The sequence below is a fragment of the Trachinotus anak genome, unplaced genomic scaffold, assembly GCF_046630095.1.
Source record: "Trachinotus anak isolate AG129_WGS33_773 ecotype Australia unplaced genomic scaffold, CSIRO_AGI_Tana_v1 ptg000021l, whole genome shotgun sequence".
NCBI lineage: Eukaryota > Metazoa > Chordata > Actinopteri > Carangiformes > Carangidae > Trachinotus > Trachinotus anak.
Window position 1 is genome coordinate 22,537,728 of NW_027273872.1, and position 18,386 is coordinate 22,556,113.

Below are 18,386 nucleotides of genomic sequence, written 5' to 3' on the forward strand. Positions count from 1 at the left end.
TTTGCAACGTTAGCACTGGCTATAAGGAGGCTAGACTGAGGTCAGTTTCTCAGACCTGGCCAGGTCCACGGTTTCTTTGAGTCTTTAAAGAGAGAGTTTTTCCTTGTTAGCTTAAAGGAACATGCCATTTATAGTAGCAAGTTCTAAATATGATTAAAATTTCTATTACTCTGAATACTTCAATAGGTAAAAGTGCAGGTGTCACTCACCATAAAATTAAGTGTTAGAAGTTTGCAAAGGAACATCTAAACAAGTCTGATGCATTTTAGAAACAAGTCCTCATGGACTGATGAAATTTATGACATTTTGGCCTCGATGTGCACAAGTATGTTTGGAAAAAAGGGTGCAGAATTTCATCAAGCGAACATCTCCCCGACTGTTAAGCTTAGGGGTTATTTGACCATGTTTTTGGGTTGTGTTGCAGCCAGTGACACGAAACATTTCACTGGTAGAGGTAAGAATGGATTCCATTAAATACCAGGGATTTCTGGGAGCAAACATCACACTGTCTGTAAAGCAGCTGGAGATTAAAAAAAAACAGTGTGGCTTCTACAACAGAACAATGATCCTTAACACACCTCAAAATCCAGAAGAGATTATGTCAAGAGGTGCAAGGTGAAGGTTTTGCCACGGCCCATAAACGTCACTGAACATTTAACAGTAGTGCATGCAAGGTTGCCCAAGAATCTCACAGTACTAGAAGCCTTTAGCAAAGAAGAATGGGTGAAAATCCCTCGAAGCAAAGCGTGGTGATACCTACCACTGGGGCTGACCTTTTCGCTTTAACTGTAACATTTATATGCTACTGTATATTCAAATTCAGCTGCAAATTTTCAACCAAAGGACCCCCAGCCAATGTCAATTAGTAATAGAGAGGAACAGCTGAAAAATTCAAAGATGGATCCCAGAATGGACAAAACTGGGAGCCCACCTGGAGCCCCAGACTCCCAGAAACTCTAGGTTCATTCTCTTTTATGTAATCTTGTGGCCCTGTCTTGTCAGTGTGACATAATAACACAGTCACACTGACAGAAAATGCCATCATAGACAAAAACGTTAAGATGCAACAACAGAAGTTTATTTGTCATGTTTCCATTGTGTCTGAACCATTAAGTGAACTCCCCTACATCTCTTGCAGGCAACACTGATCCATGGTGATTTATAAGAAACTAATACATGTAAAACACGGTTGTTGTCAAATCTGATGATAAGTGTCTGGTGTGAAAATGTATAAAATAATTCTAACAATGAAACTGAGGGACTTTTCCCAAACAAAAAGTTTGGTTTTCAATAAAGCTTTTTTAAACCATGTTTAATCAGTTCAATATCATTCATTGTCAGCAATTACATGGTATCTTATATACACAAATAACTTTGTTGCATCACACTGTGGCTTATTTTGAATTTTTCTTTCAAAATTCTTATTTTTCAAAATAGAGTTTTACTAATTCATTACTACAGAATACATAAAGCTGCTTTTAACATAATTGCTGTAATTAATGACTTTATACACGAGACAGAGATAAGAGCCAAAGCTCAGTATACATTAGAAAGTATCAGAAAGGAGATGACAGGCTGTTAGGCCTAAAACTGCAGTGGTTCATCATGTTACACTCGACAAGCTCCGGGAAAAGTATAGACAGAGAAAAAAAACACAAACAGACAAACCTCAGGTTGCTACTTTGAACAAATATGAAAATGGCATGATAGATACAACTCCACAAGAACTCCCCCTCAAGCTGTTTTTGAGGTGTTAGTACTGTCATTTAGTTGTAGATTTTAAATATCTTAAAAGTGGAAAATGAACACTTCTAATGGATAGATATTGGATGCACATGTTCAAGAAACCAGCTCAAGTTAAGTGTCAAAACCAAACCAGCCTTACAGTACACTGATCTGTAAAAACCTGACCAATGAGCAAATGCTTAACCTTATGATGGTAAACATGTACACAGAAGTAAATGATGGAGAATCTGTCTCTGGCAGAAACAAAGCAGGAGTGCTTGTAGAAGAAAATAAACAAAGAGGACTTGACAAAAAGTCCAAACACAAGTACAGTAAATGACAAAACACAACTAAATGCATAAAGTAAGACTCAAATGTTTGCAAAGAACCTGTCGCAATTTACAGCTTTTAAGCTATGACAACCAATTAGTTCACTACTTTATCGTCAGATATATACACACACACACACAGGGGAAAAAAACTTTAAATCAAACCGTCATCAACGAGGAAAACCTGAAAGCTAGCAGTAAATATGCTGTTATTTATCATCTATTTACAATACAGGTAAGCTATTTTTTAACAGATGTATGCAAATAACGATACAAGTTGTTAGTTACTGAACCACACGGACTCAGTGTGGGTGACGATTTAAACATGCATTGTTTCAGTGCTCCCTCTAAGCCTTAAGAGTGAAATGGAACCACAACACTCAGCAGAGAGAAAGACAGACCAGCTCACTTCTGCTTCCATATCAGGAACCTCTGAATCTCTGATGTATTCATTAGTTTTAGAGGATGAGTTTCAGGGGTACCGTTTACTTTGCCGATACTTTACACTCATGTCATGCTGACTGTATACCTTGAAGTGTTTACGCATGCCTTTGCTGCTGTAACTAAACCTGCAGGACATTAAACTAGAGCTGCAGATGAACACAGTTTGGCCAGTGCAGATACAGCCCTGTAGGATATTGGTGCATTTGTAGGCAGATGGGTGAAAACTACCACCAAATTGGCTAAATTACAGCCAACTTGCACATAGTTTCTCCTGTAATATTATGAAAAAAGAAACTTGCTGCCGTTACCTGGTTATCACAGCATCTGCATAATATGGCCAAACTCTGCTTCTCTTGCCTGATCTGTCCTTCTGCCAGTGGTGGCTGTATTAGTAGCAGTGGATATACGCTGTTTCAGCATCTATAAGCAATCCTCTTGTTAACTGTATTAAGCTGAAATAATTGTCATTTGTAGTGTGTATTTCTGTATATCTGCAAGCTTCGAGGCTGTTTCAGCATTAGCACTGGCTATAAGCAGGCTAAACTGAGGTCAGTATCTAATCAAAGCATTATCAGTATTTTACCATTATTACTGTAGCTAGCTTAGAAGTGACTGCACCAACAAGCAGTTTAGCACTAGCATGTAACACTAGTATAAGCAAGCAATATGTCAAGCTATGCTAGAGGCGACTAGAAGCTATTACTCCCTACGTTACTTTAACAAAATGCATGATGAGCATGTTAGCCTGTTCAAAGCTAATGCGTGCAGTGATCTGGATTAGCGCAGTGTCTAAGCTCTATGGTAGCGCCTGGGTGGTGAGAGAGCAGGCATAGAGGGAGCACTGATTGATTCACTGGTGTCACATCAGTATGTCCAGGTCGTCACCGTGGTCGTCCTCCTCTGTCACCCGTAACGACAGGACCTCCTCGTTCAGAAACAGTCCGCTCAGGCGCTCCTTGCGGGCCTGCCGCTGCTCTTTCAGCTGTCGCTTTCGGAGAGCTTTCTGCTGAAGCTTACGCTGCTTTGAACGTTTCTGAAAAGACAGCGGGGGAGAGATGTTAGTGATGATGCCCACATGGGAATAAACGTGTGGAGGTCAGCCAGTCTCACATGCTCTGTGAAATGCTGAGGTAAAAGAACTGGCTGCAAAAGAAGTGCGCAGGTATTTAAGTCATACAAAAAACTGTAGTTATATAACACAGTACAAAATGAACTAGAATGTATTAGTTACAGTAAAAATAACATTTATGTGGTAGAGTGGGTCCAGAAGCAAATGCACTCTTGAAAATCTTTAAATGTAAACACTTTCCCGTTGGGTTCTTCCCTGTGTGTTCTGACTGAAGAAAATGAAACAGTGTCTGTCCAGCACAATAAAAAGATCATGTAGAAAACAGAGGTTGTCTTAAACGGACGTTTCTTACTTTAGAGTCTCTTATACGTTCTGCAGCACTGGAGAGGTTTCCATCGCTATGAGCTCTGCTGATGTTGGCAACACTGCTTCCACTACAGGCTGAGGCTGTACCACCTGGAACAAAAGGAAATATAAACAGTATTATAACCACTAAGACTTTAATTCTGGCCTGGAATGCACCATTTCTACAGGCTTCCCTGCTGGGAGCACTCACAGCGCTACTTAACTGCAGGCCAACCTGATATCATCTTACCAGCTACAGAGTTGGAGGCTGTGGAACCAGTGGAGGAGCTGGCGGAGCTGACCATGCTGGCGTTACTGCTGCTGGCTCCACTGACACCGCCGGTGCTGGCGCTGCTGTGACTGCTCCTCTTCCAGCCCTCTCTGGTGCTACTGGCCCGCTGCCTAGGGCTGTGCTCTCTGATGTAGTTACGCACCTGATGACAACACGCTTGTCATAAATCAATCTTTCCACATGCAGAGTGACATTGTTTTTACCTTGCTTACCCTGGTTAAGGCAGTGATATTTTTGCAGTAAGCGCTTCTCTCCAATACATAACAATATTGACAGAACAAACTCCAACAGCTGAGTCAAAGACCGTCCATTCCCTCAAATCTGTTTATGGAGCCATATCGGACATATAATATGGATTAGCAAGTACTAGTTATTAAGTAGACCAGCTGATAGTATATTCACATAAACTTTAACACAGGCTCTGTTCAGACCTGCCATTAACATCTGTCCCAGGTGATCCGATCACATGTGGACAGCTCTATGTACAAGTGTGAACGCACCTAAGATGCATTCAGGATGCATTTGAGATCCAGTCACTCAGACCACATTCAGAGGTGGTCTGGGCCATATGAGGCCACATTCCTTTAGCAGTGTGAAAGCAAACGTGTCCTGGGCCACACTGAAGGACCGCCTACTCTACTGACGTCATCTGTCACAGTCACAGTTTCATAATGAACTGAAAATATTTTATTAATATTTTTTCTAATGGCTAAAACCTTATTTCATTGTTATGCTGTTCACAGTGCAATGATTCACTCAACCACCCCTCTCCCTCTCCCTCTCCCTCCCTCTCTCTCTCTCTATCAAACACATTGACAACAGACCCATCTGTCACAGTCGGACTGGCTTAAAACAACAACATATATTTTTCTATTTGCAAATAGAGCAGAGAAGTTAGATCCGATCACAAGTGGTCACTTGAGACACGTGGAGATGCCAGGTGTGAACTTATGTGCTTAGAGCTGTCCACGTGTGATCACATCACCCCAGATGCATGTTAATGCCAGGTCTGATCAGGGCCATAATAATAATAATAATAATAATAATAATAATAATGATAATAATAGCCTATAATCTCCAAAATACATTTTTATAAATTTCATTATCAGCATTTTGGGTCTTTAATTGGTTTCAAATATCTTTGAAAAGCACAAAAAACAATTAGACTTTGATGTTAATGGTAATTTGCTAAAACGTCACAGGGAACAAAGGTGTTTTACATACGTATACACATGTTTTATGGTGTCTTATTTGCCGGTGACAGCAGCAATTTAAATTTTTCAGTGTAGTGCAGTTTCTCTGTACTGTAAAAGAGTTCTTGAGCTGAAGAATTACTACCCACCTGTTTGAGTTTCTCATCGGTGAGACAGTTGAGCTCAATGATGAACTCGCTGTCGGTGGGAGAGATCTGAGCGCATGGGTCGATGATCTTGATGATGTCCAGCTGCTCTCTGAGGCCCATCTCTGTGCTGACCTTCCGACTCAGGTATTCAATGTACTCCACCTGGAAGTGGAAACACACACATATGTAGCTTTAGGTCTTGTTATTGTCCAGGCATCATTTCCTGCCTATCATGTTGTGTAACACACAAATATCTTGCCATATCCTGCAAAAAAGTAAGCTAGTAGCTTGACCGAGATTTTCAGCTTTACTGTTGTTAATTCTGAACTCTGCAAACTCTGTCAGCTTTGGTTACTTGTTCATCGTTGGTCATGGCACTCCAAGGTAGTTCATCCAAGTTACGATGAGGGTGGGGCTTTGGCTTCCTCTTGGAAAACAAACAGGGTGAACTTGGCACGCTTGGGATGATGTCAGAGAGGACATCACTGCCACTGGCAATGTCACTTCCTGGCAGCTGGGAGGACAGCAGAAAGACAGATCAGCAATGACATGTGGAGACAATAACAACGGAAGCCAGTCTGTTTAGAAAGGAGCTACAGCTACAGTGATTTTAATCAAATCAATTACTTTAATATACACATCCAAACAAATGATGCAACTATGCTCTAATGACTTACAGTAATAAAGCACTTGCTGCATATCAAAATCTACGGTAAATATCAATTGTAAATTGACCAACAAACCATCTAATAACCAACCTGCCACTCGAATTCACTGTCAGACCAGTCCCAGTAGGTGCTGATAGAGGAGGAGACGTCACTGCAAACACTGCCCTCTGGAAACAAGTCCAGTGATGTTAGTTCCTGGTCATCCAAAAGGGAGTAACAGTCGTCCTGATCCCCCACAGACACTGAGGAGAAGAGCTCCTCACTGCACTCTGAGCTGGCAACACTGGTCCCACAGGAGGTAAGATTCCATCTGATGAAAACAATGAGTGGATTTCAAAGAAAATTATGCGAGTGATATCTGTAGATAGTTCTGGTTATTTTCCTGACACTAAGTGTATTGCAAACAAGATGCGAATATACATTTCAGTGATGTAAACACCTTTAAAACAACCATATCCCTTTGAAACACATTTGAAATGTCGATAAAGTTTATCTTCACAAGGGACAGGCAAAAGTATAGATGCAGGAGTCATTGCATGCAATGCATCAATGCACTGAAGAGAGCATTTGGACCTAGATTTTTCTAAGCCTTCAAAACAAATAGATAACACTGTGCTTTTTCACATTTCCTATTGGCAGTAATTATCAGTGACATTAAAATTATTACACTAAGTTTCAGGCTGTAATCTGTAACTGTAAACGTGCAACTTAACCAGCAAACTGACAATCCTCAGTAGAGGTGTAAGGTGAGCGCCACCAACAGCTGCAAAGACACATGCTGCAGCAGATGGTGGTTGGTCCAGCTTTAGTGCTGTAAGGTACTCTACCATAAGGATGGACATCTAAAGTTAAATTCCAAAACATTTATGACAGTTTCTTACAATTATCCTTTAAAAGTATCATCTGAAAGTCAGTTTACCTCGGAGACAGGTGACGCATATGTGTGAACACACGAATCACACGCTGTACTTGCCTGTTACTGTGGAAGCGGTGTAGAGGATCTGTTCTGTGACATGATGAGAGCTGACAGCCAAAGTCACTGACATCCAGAGTTCCCACATCACTGAGGTTGGCTCTTTGGGAGAGGAGAGGGAACGGCTCCTCAGGGGCCAAAAACTTCTCATACAGAGATTCAGACATGGCTATATGTACCTGACACAGACACAGAGGCAAAGATCAGACACAAATGACAGGGCATCTTTCAACTGTTACAGCCTCAATTATTACCACATAGTTGAATAAATGCATACTACACACTCTCAACAAATGCTTCACAAAGTATGGATCAGTTACAAGGGTACTGTGTTGAAAGGTTATTGTTTCATGATTGTGTCTACTCACTGTTATTTTTTAACTTTTTAGGTTTAGTTTGTAGACAAAATTATTGATGGCAACTCTTGACAAAGCTAACTAGATAGTTACCACACAACAAAAATGTCAACAAAATTATTGTTTTTCATCCTTATAGATTTTAGGTAAAGAAAAATCCTATGAAGGAAATGTTGAAAGGTTTAGGGCAAAATATAGACAATGCTTGCAATTTTTGTTTTTCCTGTACTTTTACACCAATTTATTTTGGATGGATATGCAAAGATTTAACATGGGGAATGGAGAATAATGTGCACATTGAGGCAATGTTGAACCTTGTGTTTTGTGGGGTGGATGTGAATAATTCCTACACATCTCAGTCGCTGATCATGTTGGGCAAACTCTACATTCCGTATTATTTATACATATTAACGACTGAAAGATGACTCGGTAACCTGTTCAGTTAAATTTTAACATTAATGGATGGACTTCTTTGGACTCTTCCTGCTTGTGTTTTTCACTGATTGTACCTCTTTGTTGTTAATGATGACAGGTGAGAAAAAGATACTACAAAAATGTCTCTCACCAAAGCAAAACTTTCTTTCCACCCAAATATCAGCAAACGGTACATTTGTATTTGAGACTCTCTGCTGGTAACATCGGTTGCGCTACTTACTGGTGTTTTCTTTTAACCACTGATGGGGTTAATTAAACAGCTAGCGCTAAACTTAGTTGTTGGCACAACCGTTAGATGTTATCCAAATCCCCTACTTATTTGTTTTTCTTGACAGAATGAAGTGTTACACAATAAACATACCGCTGTGGGGAATAGGCTGGTCAAAAAGGAGAATTCAGACTAAAACAACGCTATCTATTGTCATATAAGTTTGGGCACACTTCTCATTAAACGTTGCCGTGTTTAGTTAAGGCGAACAGTTAGCCTGCAATAACACAACACAAGCTAACATCGTTAGCTGGTTGCTAATGCTCCAAATGTCCACGTAGCGTTTACCACGCCGTAAAACGCCGCCTAAACAAGCTTTTCCTCACAATAACAAATCTGAACGGTTCATAGACCAGGCGAAGTTGTAATTAAGAAGCTACGAGTATTAAAACACCGACCTTTTGTCGTTCAAAGTGTGACCATTTCTGCCACCTCCATTTGCGAATCCTTTCTTTTCAATCGATGATCCAAGCTGTCAACGCGAGAGTCCCGGGAGCGTCATGTGACCTGAAGGCGGAAGTTGTCACATAAACAGTAGGTTAGCATAAAAGATAACACGACCGCCTCTACCTACATTTGTCATTTTTTTTAATCAGTTATCTGTGATTATTGTATATTAGTGCGTGGTCAGTCATGGCTGCGGGTCATGCTAAGGACTCCAGCTTTTTGGGAGGCAGGATACCACCAGAAATCGAGTCAATGTCGAAAAACCTCAAAGATGTGGACCAAGAGATGTTCAGAAAATTACTGAAAGGTAAATGCTAATTCTCAGCGAGATGATACAGGTGCCAATGGATCTTTGAGCCACTGAAATGTTTTTATTATCAGTCATTACGGACTTGTACAGTTATCTATAGCTTCTCAATGTATTTATGATATAAGCCTCTGACAGTGACAAAAATAAAAGTGGACATGTACTTGTTGTTTCATGTGTCAACCTTTACTGCGAGGTTTTGATAAAAGAGTAAGTTAGTGTGACAAGAGACGGCTAACTGCTATAACTATAGCAGGTTAAACCATTAAATCAGTGAGTTGAATGTGCTCTCTCCAGCTGTGGTCAGTGCCTTGGAGGGGAAGGACTGCAGAGACGTGATGAGGGCGATAGCAGAGAGCAGTACCATCCCACAGGAGAGGCTCAGTCACATCATAGCTGGGATGTACAGAGTGCTGTCTGAGGCCATCCGCATCCCCACATCATCACTCAAACAGGAGGTACACAAAATCGTGTTTTGGCAGCTGGATTGTTGTTTCACCCATGCTTCTCTGGCAAATGCAAGACACGACTGGTGTCCCAATACCACACTAATACAACTAAACAAGTTTTGAATATGTCGTGTATTCACTTGGGAAAATTGATAAAGTTAAGTATACTGAGAAGCATTATTATGCTTACTAAAAAACTCCTGTCTTTGTGAGTGCTGTAAACGGACACCATGGCTTTCTTGGACATTTGAATAGAAAAGATTTAACATTATTAATGTTATTAATAGTAACGCCCATGTGTTTCCTGCTATGACAAGCTAAAATGTCTGTGGTGAAAAAAGCTTGCTGTGCCAAAATGTATTGAAGTATTGTCCAGAGAAAATGAATGAGCTTTCACGGTTTAAAAAAATGTAAATCAATTGCAGGTGGTGGGAGAACGGCTACAGCTACAAAAAACTGCTTTCTCTTTGTAAAGTTTAACTCCAGTGTGGTTTCAAAGTTATAGTTTGATTGTTGCCTGTTGGTGCACATATTGCAACGTTTTCCGCTATTAGTAGTAAAGTATGTTAATTTTTTGTGTGCTATCTGAGAAAATAACATATATTATATAACAATATATTATAACAATTATATAGTACATAATGTATAATATTAGTATGCATTAGTGTGTAAATAAGTTTACACTGCTGAAACATCTTAAATGTCCAAGGTTAACTTACACAGGTGTTTCCTCTTTATCTGCCAGATTAGATCTACACCTCTGTGGGTATCTAGGAAGCAAAATGCTAATTGTGTCCCCTTCATACACATTGAATTGCACATTTGACAATGAAAGTATATATTTTTTTTTGTATAGAAAATAAATACTTAAGGTTTTGCTGTGTTCCTTTTTAGGCCTTCAAAGAAGATCTCAGAGAATTAAGGTAAGGCTCATTATCTTTTTATCACATGCTCGATGTTTTGCTCCAGTATCACTCCTGCTTAACACAACTGTTTCTGGTTGTGTCATTTAGGATACCTGAAGACTTTATCACAGATTTCTCCAGTGTGGTTTTTGGAAATCGGTATGTTGAATTTACAGCTTCTAAATATGTATGTTTATATACTTTGTCTCAGTGTTTTTGTGTCCCCTCATGAACAGAACTTTCTTTAGTATGAATAAATGCAGTAAAGAAGTCAGACCTTTTTCATTTTTATTGTAACCTATACTTGTTGGTCACTGTTGTGGATGGTTATCATTACCACTGGACAGCACTTTTCCTGAATGGTATCTCTCACAGGACATTGACATCTGAGATTTGTCTATGAAGATTTGAACAGTGCCTCTGCTATGGCATTCAGATGCCATTCATGGAGACGTTATGATTCCCACCTCTCTTTGTATTTTTAGACGTACTGCTCTAGAGGCAGCGACCTCCCAGAATGATCCTCACCTGCCCACGATAGAAGACTTTAAATGGAGAGTGGATGTTGCCATTTCTACAAGGTAATATACTGAAGCAGAGAGGGAAACATGTATCTTGATAAATATACTGATGGCTGTAGCTATTGTGATCCTCATATCTTCAAAATATTAAAGGGAACACTGTTAGAATTATTGAATAATTATTACTGAGTAATGTAGTATTTTTTCAACCATGACCACTTCTTTGAGTTATTTTGTTAATGTGGTAGTTCTCTCCTGGAAAACATATTTCTGGGCTGTGAGGTGGTTTTATGTTTCCAGTTGGTTTCTAATATAAACAAGAAGAAGTGGGAAGTTAGCATAAGAAATATTAGTCGCCTGTGGCTGAACAAAGACGAGTGCATTCTACATAAAATCAAACTCCACGAACAGATAAATCCAGAGATCTGACAGTACTGGAAACACCTTTTGACTGACTGATTATTGGGCCACACACAGAAGCACCTCAGAGATAAGAACTTAGCATTAAATGTGTGACCAAAATGTTACCAACAAATCTGTTGAACTATTATTGTACTTATTGTACATTTTAAAAGAAGGTTAAGTGCAACCTAAGTTTTCTTAATGTCCATTTTTTTTGTTTTTTGTTTTTTCAAAGAAATGTAAGTTCGAACTCAGAGTAATGAAGTCTCTGTCTTTCTGTGTCTCCTCTGTCTCTCCAGTTCTTTAGCCAGGGCCCTGCAGCCGTCTGTGCTGATGCAGATTAAACTATCAGATGGAAGTTTTCACCGCTTTGAGGTACAGAAACAATTTGTCTGTTTCTTTACACGTCTATTGTTAATTTATGTTCCCAGTTGATAAATACAAACCTAGCAAGTCTGATACCTCAATTTTGACAAAGCACTGAAGCCACAAAGATAAAAATGCTTAAATTCTTTATTTAAAAATGATGGAAGTGACATTAATTAGCATCACACTTCACTTTAATAAAGCAGTTCTTTGTCGAGCTGTTGAATGAGGAGAGGGTGGTTTAGATACAGATGGTGAGGGATACTTAAAATGTTATAAAGTATGTAAATGAGATCAAAAATCAAAAAGGGTCAAAATGTATTAATTACATATTAAGTCATAAGGTCATAAAGGATCATCTTTTGCATTGGGCTCCTCTCTGAGATTAACATAAAACAGGATTCATTTACACTTACAAAAATGCATAAACCTTTTTGTGTGTGTGTATGTAAATAGGCTCCAGTTTGCATTAGAACTGTCTTTAAGTCTGACTTTCAGAAACCATAGATATCCTATGGATATCTATTGGATTATTTTATCCACATGGCTGGTGTTCATTCTGCACTGTAGTGTGTATTTTATCTTCAGCCTCTGGGTTAATGCAGGTCTGTTTCAGTTGTTACATAATCGGATCAAAGTAGAATAATTAAGTAACCTTTATTAACCACAGTCTGACCTAGAATCTGTGTTTCTGACACATTTAGACATACTGTGTCTTTGTTTGCAGTATTATGATGCAGTATCATCATGTCTCTGCTTGTTACACATATTGTATAAGGAAATTTTCATTACAATGCAAAAATAAAAGCTAGCATAACATGACCTACTGTAGAACTGTCCTACCTCTGGGTACAGGGTTGGAGCAAATTAACCTTTTTCTGGGAAGAAATATGTAAACAACAGTGTCTTTCAATTACATCTGGTTTAAGTTTTTTCAGCCTGAAACCCTGATCTCATGTCTTCTGTCTGTTCATACAAACCTATTAGTTTAAATTACAGTAGAAAACAATCTTCAGTTCACAAATAAGCAAAAAGTATAGAATTGTGCCTTTAAATTAAACACAGGATTGTAGTTTTTATGTGCCAACAACAACAGCATGACCCAGAAACAACTATTATAAGCTAACTATAACATTTACAACTTGTATTATAACTATACACTCATAAGAAACAATTACAATTAATGATGAAAAACCCAACAAAATTAATCAAATTTTCAGTAAAATTAGTGAGCTATTGGCTCAACAGAGGGCGCCATACTCATAATTGCAAAGTAGAAGCTGGATTAGAGACTTCAGCCATTGCTGCTTTCAAAGTAGGCTACTAATGTGGAGAGAAAGAGGAGGGAGGACTTCTGCTACTGCTGTCGTTGCACCTAGTGCAGCAGTTATGTAATCAGATTACAGCAGAATTAGAAGATTAGCAGCAACAACATCCGGTGTGCAGATTCTATTGATGGACGGTATCTTTACCTGATATGCACCTCTCAGCATCTCTTCCAGAGTTTGACCAGAAGATATCTTCAACAAACCAAACAGACAGAAGAGATGGCTGGGCCTCTTTTAATTAGCAGACGTGTTTTTACTAATAACCGCCACAAACACATGATGACTCACACTTAGCCAGAAGCTTTAACTCAAGGATAACAGGAATATGAATTATAGTAGCTATAATTGCTTTGGTAGAAGCCCACCCTCATCCTGAAGAGAGGTCAGAGGTCGACTCTGCCATGAATCCTTCACTGTGAAATTCAAAGCTTTTCTGACTTTGAAGAAGCACAGACAGACATCTCAAGAATGGCCATTATCACATCGCTGTAGTGTTTTGTATGTGATCGTGGTAATATTATACTACATCATTATTTTAGCCCCACCTTATGCAGCTGTCTGTGTTATATTGCCAATGAATTGTTGTTGTTGTTTTCCTGTTCAGGTGCCAGTGTCTAAGTTTCAGGAGCTCCGATACAACGTGGCTTTGATTCTCAAAGAGATGAATGATCTGGAGAAGAGGAGCATTCTCAAAATCCAAGACTGATGCTCCGTGTAGTGATGTTAATAAATGAAACTCTCTTTTCTACATTTAGTTTGTGAGATTTAGTGGAAACTTGTTAATTTACTGCACACAGGATAACATTCATTGTAATAATTTAAGATATATTATGTATGGTATTAATAATATGCATTTGTCTGTCATGATGTCATGCTTTGCGGGTGTTGGCATCCAACACACCGGACTGTCGTCATAGTGTCAAATGATGAGACCAGTGACGGTAGGACAGTCAGCAGGCTGTGTTTCAGCCTGTATTTAAAAACAGGTCTATAAAACCAGACTGTATCACTTCTTTTCTTGCTTTGTTGTAAACAGTATATAATAGCGTTATTTAATTTAGTGCCCAGTCTTTTTTTGAGACAGCAGCAAAGCTCCACTTTGCCAGAATACAAATGCAGCCAAGTGAACTCTCTGACTCAATGAACCACTGTGTGATCCACTCTGTTGTTTGAGACTGAACATTTTGTTCACACGCTCCTGAAACATGAGAACGTGCAAGTGATGTGCACGATGAACAAAGTGAGATTTTTTTTCTATTCGATTTTATACCTGTTCTTCAAACCAGTGACAGAACAAAATGGTTAGAGCACTGTTGTATAAAAAGTAAAATACTGATTTTTCTGTAAGAACATCATGAATTTTTACCTCTTGAACCACACCTCTCTAATAAAATCTGTCTGTTATTGTATTTGCAAAGAACAGATTATTTGTCTATGTGTCATTTTATAAAGGTTTAACAATTTTCAGCTGTACAACACCATCGTCAACACAAATGGAAATATGTTGGCACATAAACAACTAAAGTAGTAGCCTCAATGCAAGTGACAAATCATGTAGTTGTATCAAAAACTCTTTATATGTAAATAAATGAACTGAGACACAAAGGGATGTCCCTAAAAGCTCACATTCATAGGTTCACTGACAACTCTCACAAAAATCACCAAATTTCTCCATTTAAAAGTCACTTAAATCTTAATAAAATCTCATCGTAGGGTTTATGGTTTGTCAACTTGTGGAACTGTCTCAAAATACCGCTCTTGTTTAAACAAGACTGAAGTTTAGCCACACTGTTTAATGGATTGCCATGAAATGTACAGATACACACGGTCCTCAGAGGATGAATCCTACAGACTTTGGTGATGATGATGATGACTTCCTTTTGAACCACCATAAGGTTCACATTTGTGGTTTTGAGTGAAATGTCTCCAGAAATATTCTATGGTTTGTTCTGAAATTTAGTACAGACGTCTGTGTTTTCCTCAGGATGAATTGTGATAATTTTGTTGACCATCTGACTTTTCATGGCTCCAGCATCTGGTCAAAACTTCAGTTTAGGTAGCATTTAAAATGTGTTATGCTAAATGCCTAAAATTCATTATTTTAAGGGGAGGCACAAAGCCCTAAAAGTAGGATTTAAAGAAAAAAAAAAAGCGTTCACAAGAAAGTAGTAAATCATCTAATTTACAAAGTACATTGTAAAGTACCATAGTAAAGTACACTGTAGATGAGTATAAAAATATTTGTTAGTGTCAGTGGAGAATTCCCTAAACAAGTAAAACTCATTTTTTTATACCATTGAGGAGAACAAAGAAAGCCCCGTCCTATCAGTTCAGCTGACAGTAACCCATGACAGATTTATAGTCAGTATCTGGAAGCTCTCAGCCTCACATGTATCAGATATATAGAGCATCCCCATGCTGGAAAGAACACACTAACACATACCATATGCTACTTGAACTTCTAGGAATATAATGACTAGTACTTGAAATGAAACAGAAGGGGAAACATTATACATGGTACAAGCTCATAATACATAAAAATCCCATTCATCCATATTCTATTAAATGAATTCCTTGAAAAACAATAACTCACTCAATTACATGACATTTCCTGACAAACATATATAATACTACTATGTCATGCTCATGTATCATATTTAAAGAACAATTATGTGAAGATATTATATAAGGATGTTTTCATAGTCTCAAGAAACATGCTTTCACACATCAGTCTCCATTCCTTTATAAATTGCTGTCTAACTGAGAGATCACATCAGGTCTGGATCAAACGGGCACCGGCATGAATCTAATTTTCCACATAAAAAAACCTATTCCTGCCATCAAATGGTAAAAAATGTCTGTTTCACGGTCACTCTGACACACACACTGTCTCAAACTCAAACTTCCACAAGTTTAAATCTGATTTAAAACCTTCGTCACATGTAAACTTGATTCTTTCATCCCTGTGCATTTCTGCAGTCTCTTCTAAATTAACCTGGACAGCCTGAAATGTGAGATTTTCACTGTGAAATGAGATACCTCTGGTGTTTTGGAAAAACACAAGCAACACTGGAATCCATCAGACGAATATCCATCTTTCTTTCTAGCCCAGAAAGACCATGTTTTATAATAGTCTGTGAGGGGACTTAGAGGATAACTGCTGGTCCCAACCCAGTATTTAATGTCCAGACAGTCTGTGCTAGAAGAGCTGGCTAGACTGCATCGTTGGCCTATTTAGAAACACACACAACAACATTTCAAGGTGTAAAGGGACAAAAGGATGTCTAATGTCTAACTAATGTGTGTGTGTGGGTGTGTGTGTGTGTGTGGGTGTGGGTGTGGGTGTGTCTGACCGGCCATGTGTGTGATCAGCGTGTGTTTATGTGCTTACGTACTCTGCCCGTGTTCTCATCTGCATATATGTCAGTCTGTCTGTTCTTGCATGTGTGTCAGTCTGTCTGCAGCAGTGTATATGTCAGTAAGCGTTTGTGTCTGTGAGTGGGATTGAGTTCACAGGCGAGACCGGCCGACCTATATTACCAGCAGCTCTACTACTGACACGGACGCTGATCAACAGACTGGCCTGTAATCCCCACTCACACACAGCAAACCCCTCTTTAGCAAACAGCGCTTATTTTGAGACTGGAGGAAATACTACTGATAGGCTTCAGGTAATGCTAATAATACCCTAGTGTCTGGGCAATCTGAAGGACACCTCCTTAACCACTCATTAAACTCTGACCTTAACCACAACCTACCTCTAAATCTAACCTTATAGGGAGGCTGTGTGGACAACTCATAAGACGCATACAGTACAGTGAACTCTCTTAGATTCCACTCCTCTAATGGTGAATCATTACTGGGAACTTAGCACTATTTCTGTCATTAGAGGAACTCACATTTTTAGGCGATATTTGTGCTTTTTATGCTATAATACAGTCTCACTTTAACAGTGTTAGGTAAGATGTTTTTTGTCATTATGAAAACACTTTTATGCAACGATGACTGGCTAAACTTCAAAGTTCTGGTGAGCGGCTGTTTGCTGTCACAGTTATCAAACCAGCAGTGCTCTCTGGGGCAGTGTCACACTTTGATAAGCTGACATCTGGCCAGACGTTAGTGCTTCATGCCTCCTGGTCTGACACCCAAAAAGTGATCTGACGGGCAGTGATGAAGGGCGACATCCTCCTCCGTGTTGGCACTAATGTTTAAATGCTTTGTCTTCAGATGTAAAGTGTGTGCAAGGGTGTCGCCCCGCACCCTGCACCTGGTCTGAGCTGTCCAGTGGGTGGAGCAGGCAGACTGGTGAGGAGGTGTCAGGGTAGAGTGAGTGAGTGAGTGGTAAGATGATGGTTTACCTCCCAGTGTTGACAGCTGAGCATACTCCAAATCTGTGCCAGCAGTCTTTTCTAGTGCGCCGTGTTGCACCCAAGGACTCGCTAAAGTCCTCATGAGCAAAATCATTCAATCCCCAATCGCTTCAGAGGTGCTGCATGTGAACTGTCCTCACTACGCTCAGGCTGCTGCCTATAGGTGCCATAACATTTAGCATAGCTTTTCCAAAAGTAGGTTACTTATAGCAGCTAATTGTAGGTCATGCAAATTCCGTTTCTATTGTGTAAGTAGATTAATTGAAACAGGAGGTGAATGCTCCACACCCACAGGTTAATTATTGTACCCTGTAACTTTTGAACAGCTGCTCCAGGTCTGTTCTGCAAACGAGCCAACGACTCTCTGATCCTTGACCACATGATGTTAGACATTTAATGCTAAAATAATTATCTGCAATCACCTAAAGACCTCTTAGGGACAATTTAAAATGCACTTAAATCTCATTTCATACAGGCTGATCAGGGGAGTAAAAGTTTGTAACTTGTCCTAAAACTGTTTGAGAAGCACTGATATCACAAATAATGGTGTTAGCACCCTCTGTGTTTAATAACAGGGATTAAATAGGTTACGGATAAAACCACAGATTAGTTCAATGTCCAAAAGTTACATATGGTTTAATTCATAATGATGCTATAGAGCAGTTTATGTAGATGAGGGGGGGGTCACGGCCCGAAGTCCGGGGAGGAGAAATTCGTGCTAAAATAATGGTTTATTACAACTTAATAACTCGGAATAAGCATTATAACGATAACAGCGGTAAACAAGGCATTATTCAGTGGGAGCCCTCCTCTGCTAGGCCACACCTGGGCTCCCACACTGAGCCGTGGCTGTCGCTGGAGTCCTGGATGCAGGTCAGACGGGCTCCTGCCCCCTGCCCCCGACACTGAAACTATTACATGGCAGATTGTTTTGTAACTGTTTTCTGGAGTCGCCCAATGAGAACAGCTGGCCGGGATCACATGACACAACTTTTACATAACATTTTTTTTTCTCGTCCGCCGCTCCATTGAGAATAATATCAGT

General features: G+C 39.4%; 2 protein-coding genes across 2 annotated transcripts; one reads left to right on the forward strand and one right to left on the reverse strand.

Moving 5' to 3' along the window:
• Positions 1–1,056: 1,056 nt before the first annotated feature.
• fam199x (family with sequence similarity 199, X-linked) lies at positions 1,057–8,752 on the reverse strand. Its single transcript, XM_071506685.1, has 8 exons — positions 8,645–8,752; positions 7,188–7,366; positions 6,305–6,524; positions 5,902–6,060; positions 5,547–5,708; positions 4,163–4,346; positions 3,920–4,023; positions 1,057–3,531 (listed from the first exon to the last, which is right to left on the reverse strand). The coding sequence occupies exons 2-8, from the start codon at positions 7,352–7,354 to the stop codon at positions 3,358–3,360; spliced, it is 1,170 nt and encodes a 389-aa protein (XP_071362786.1). The 5' UTR covers positions 7,355–7,366; positions 8,645–8,752; the 3' UTR covers positions 1,057–3,357.
• Positions 8,747–14,395, forward strand: commd5 (COMM domain containing 5). The gene is made up of 7 exons (XM_071506686.1): positions 8,747–9,000; positions 9,298–9,458; positions 10,344–10,372; positions 10,463–10,513; positions 10,840–10,935; positions 11,577–11,652; positions 13,576–14,395. Exons 1-7 carry the CDS (start codon positions 8,880–8,882, stop codon positions 13,675–13,677), a joined length of 636 nt encoding a protein of 211 aa, XP_071362787.1. The 5' UTR covers positions 8,747–8,879; the 3' UTR covers positions 13,678–14,395.
• Positions 14,396–18,386: the final 3,991 nt, after the last annotated feature.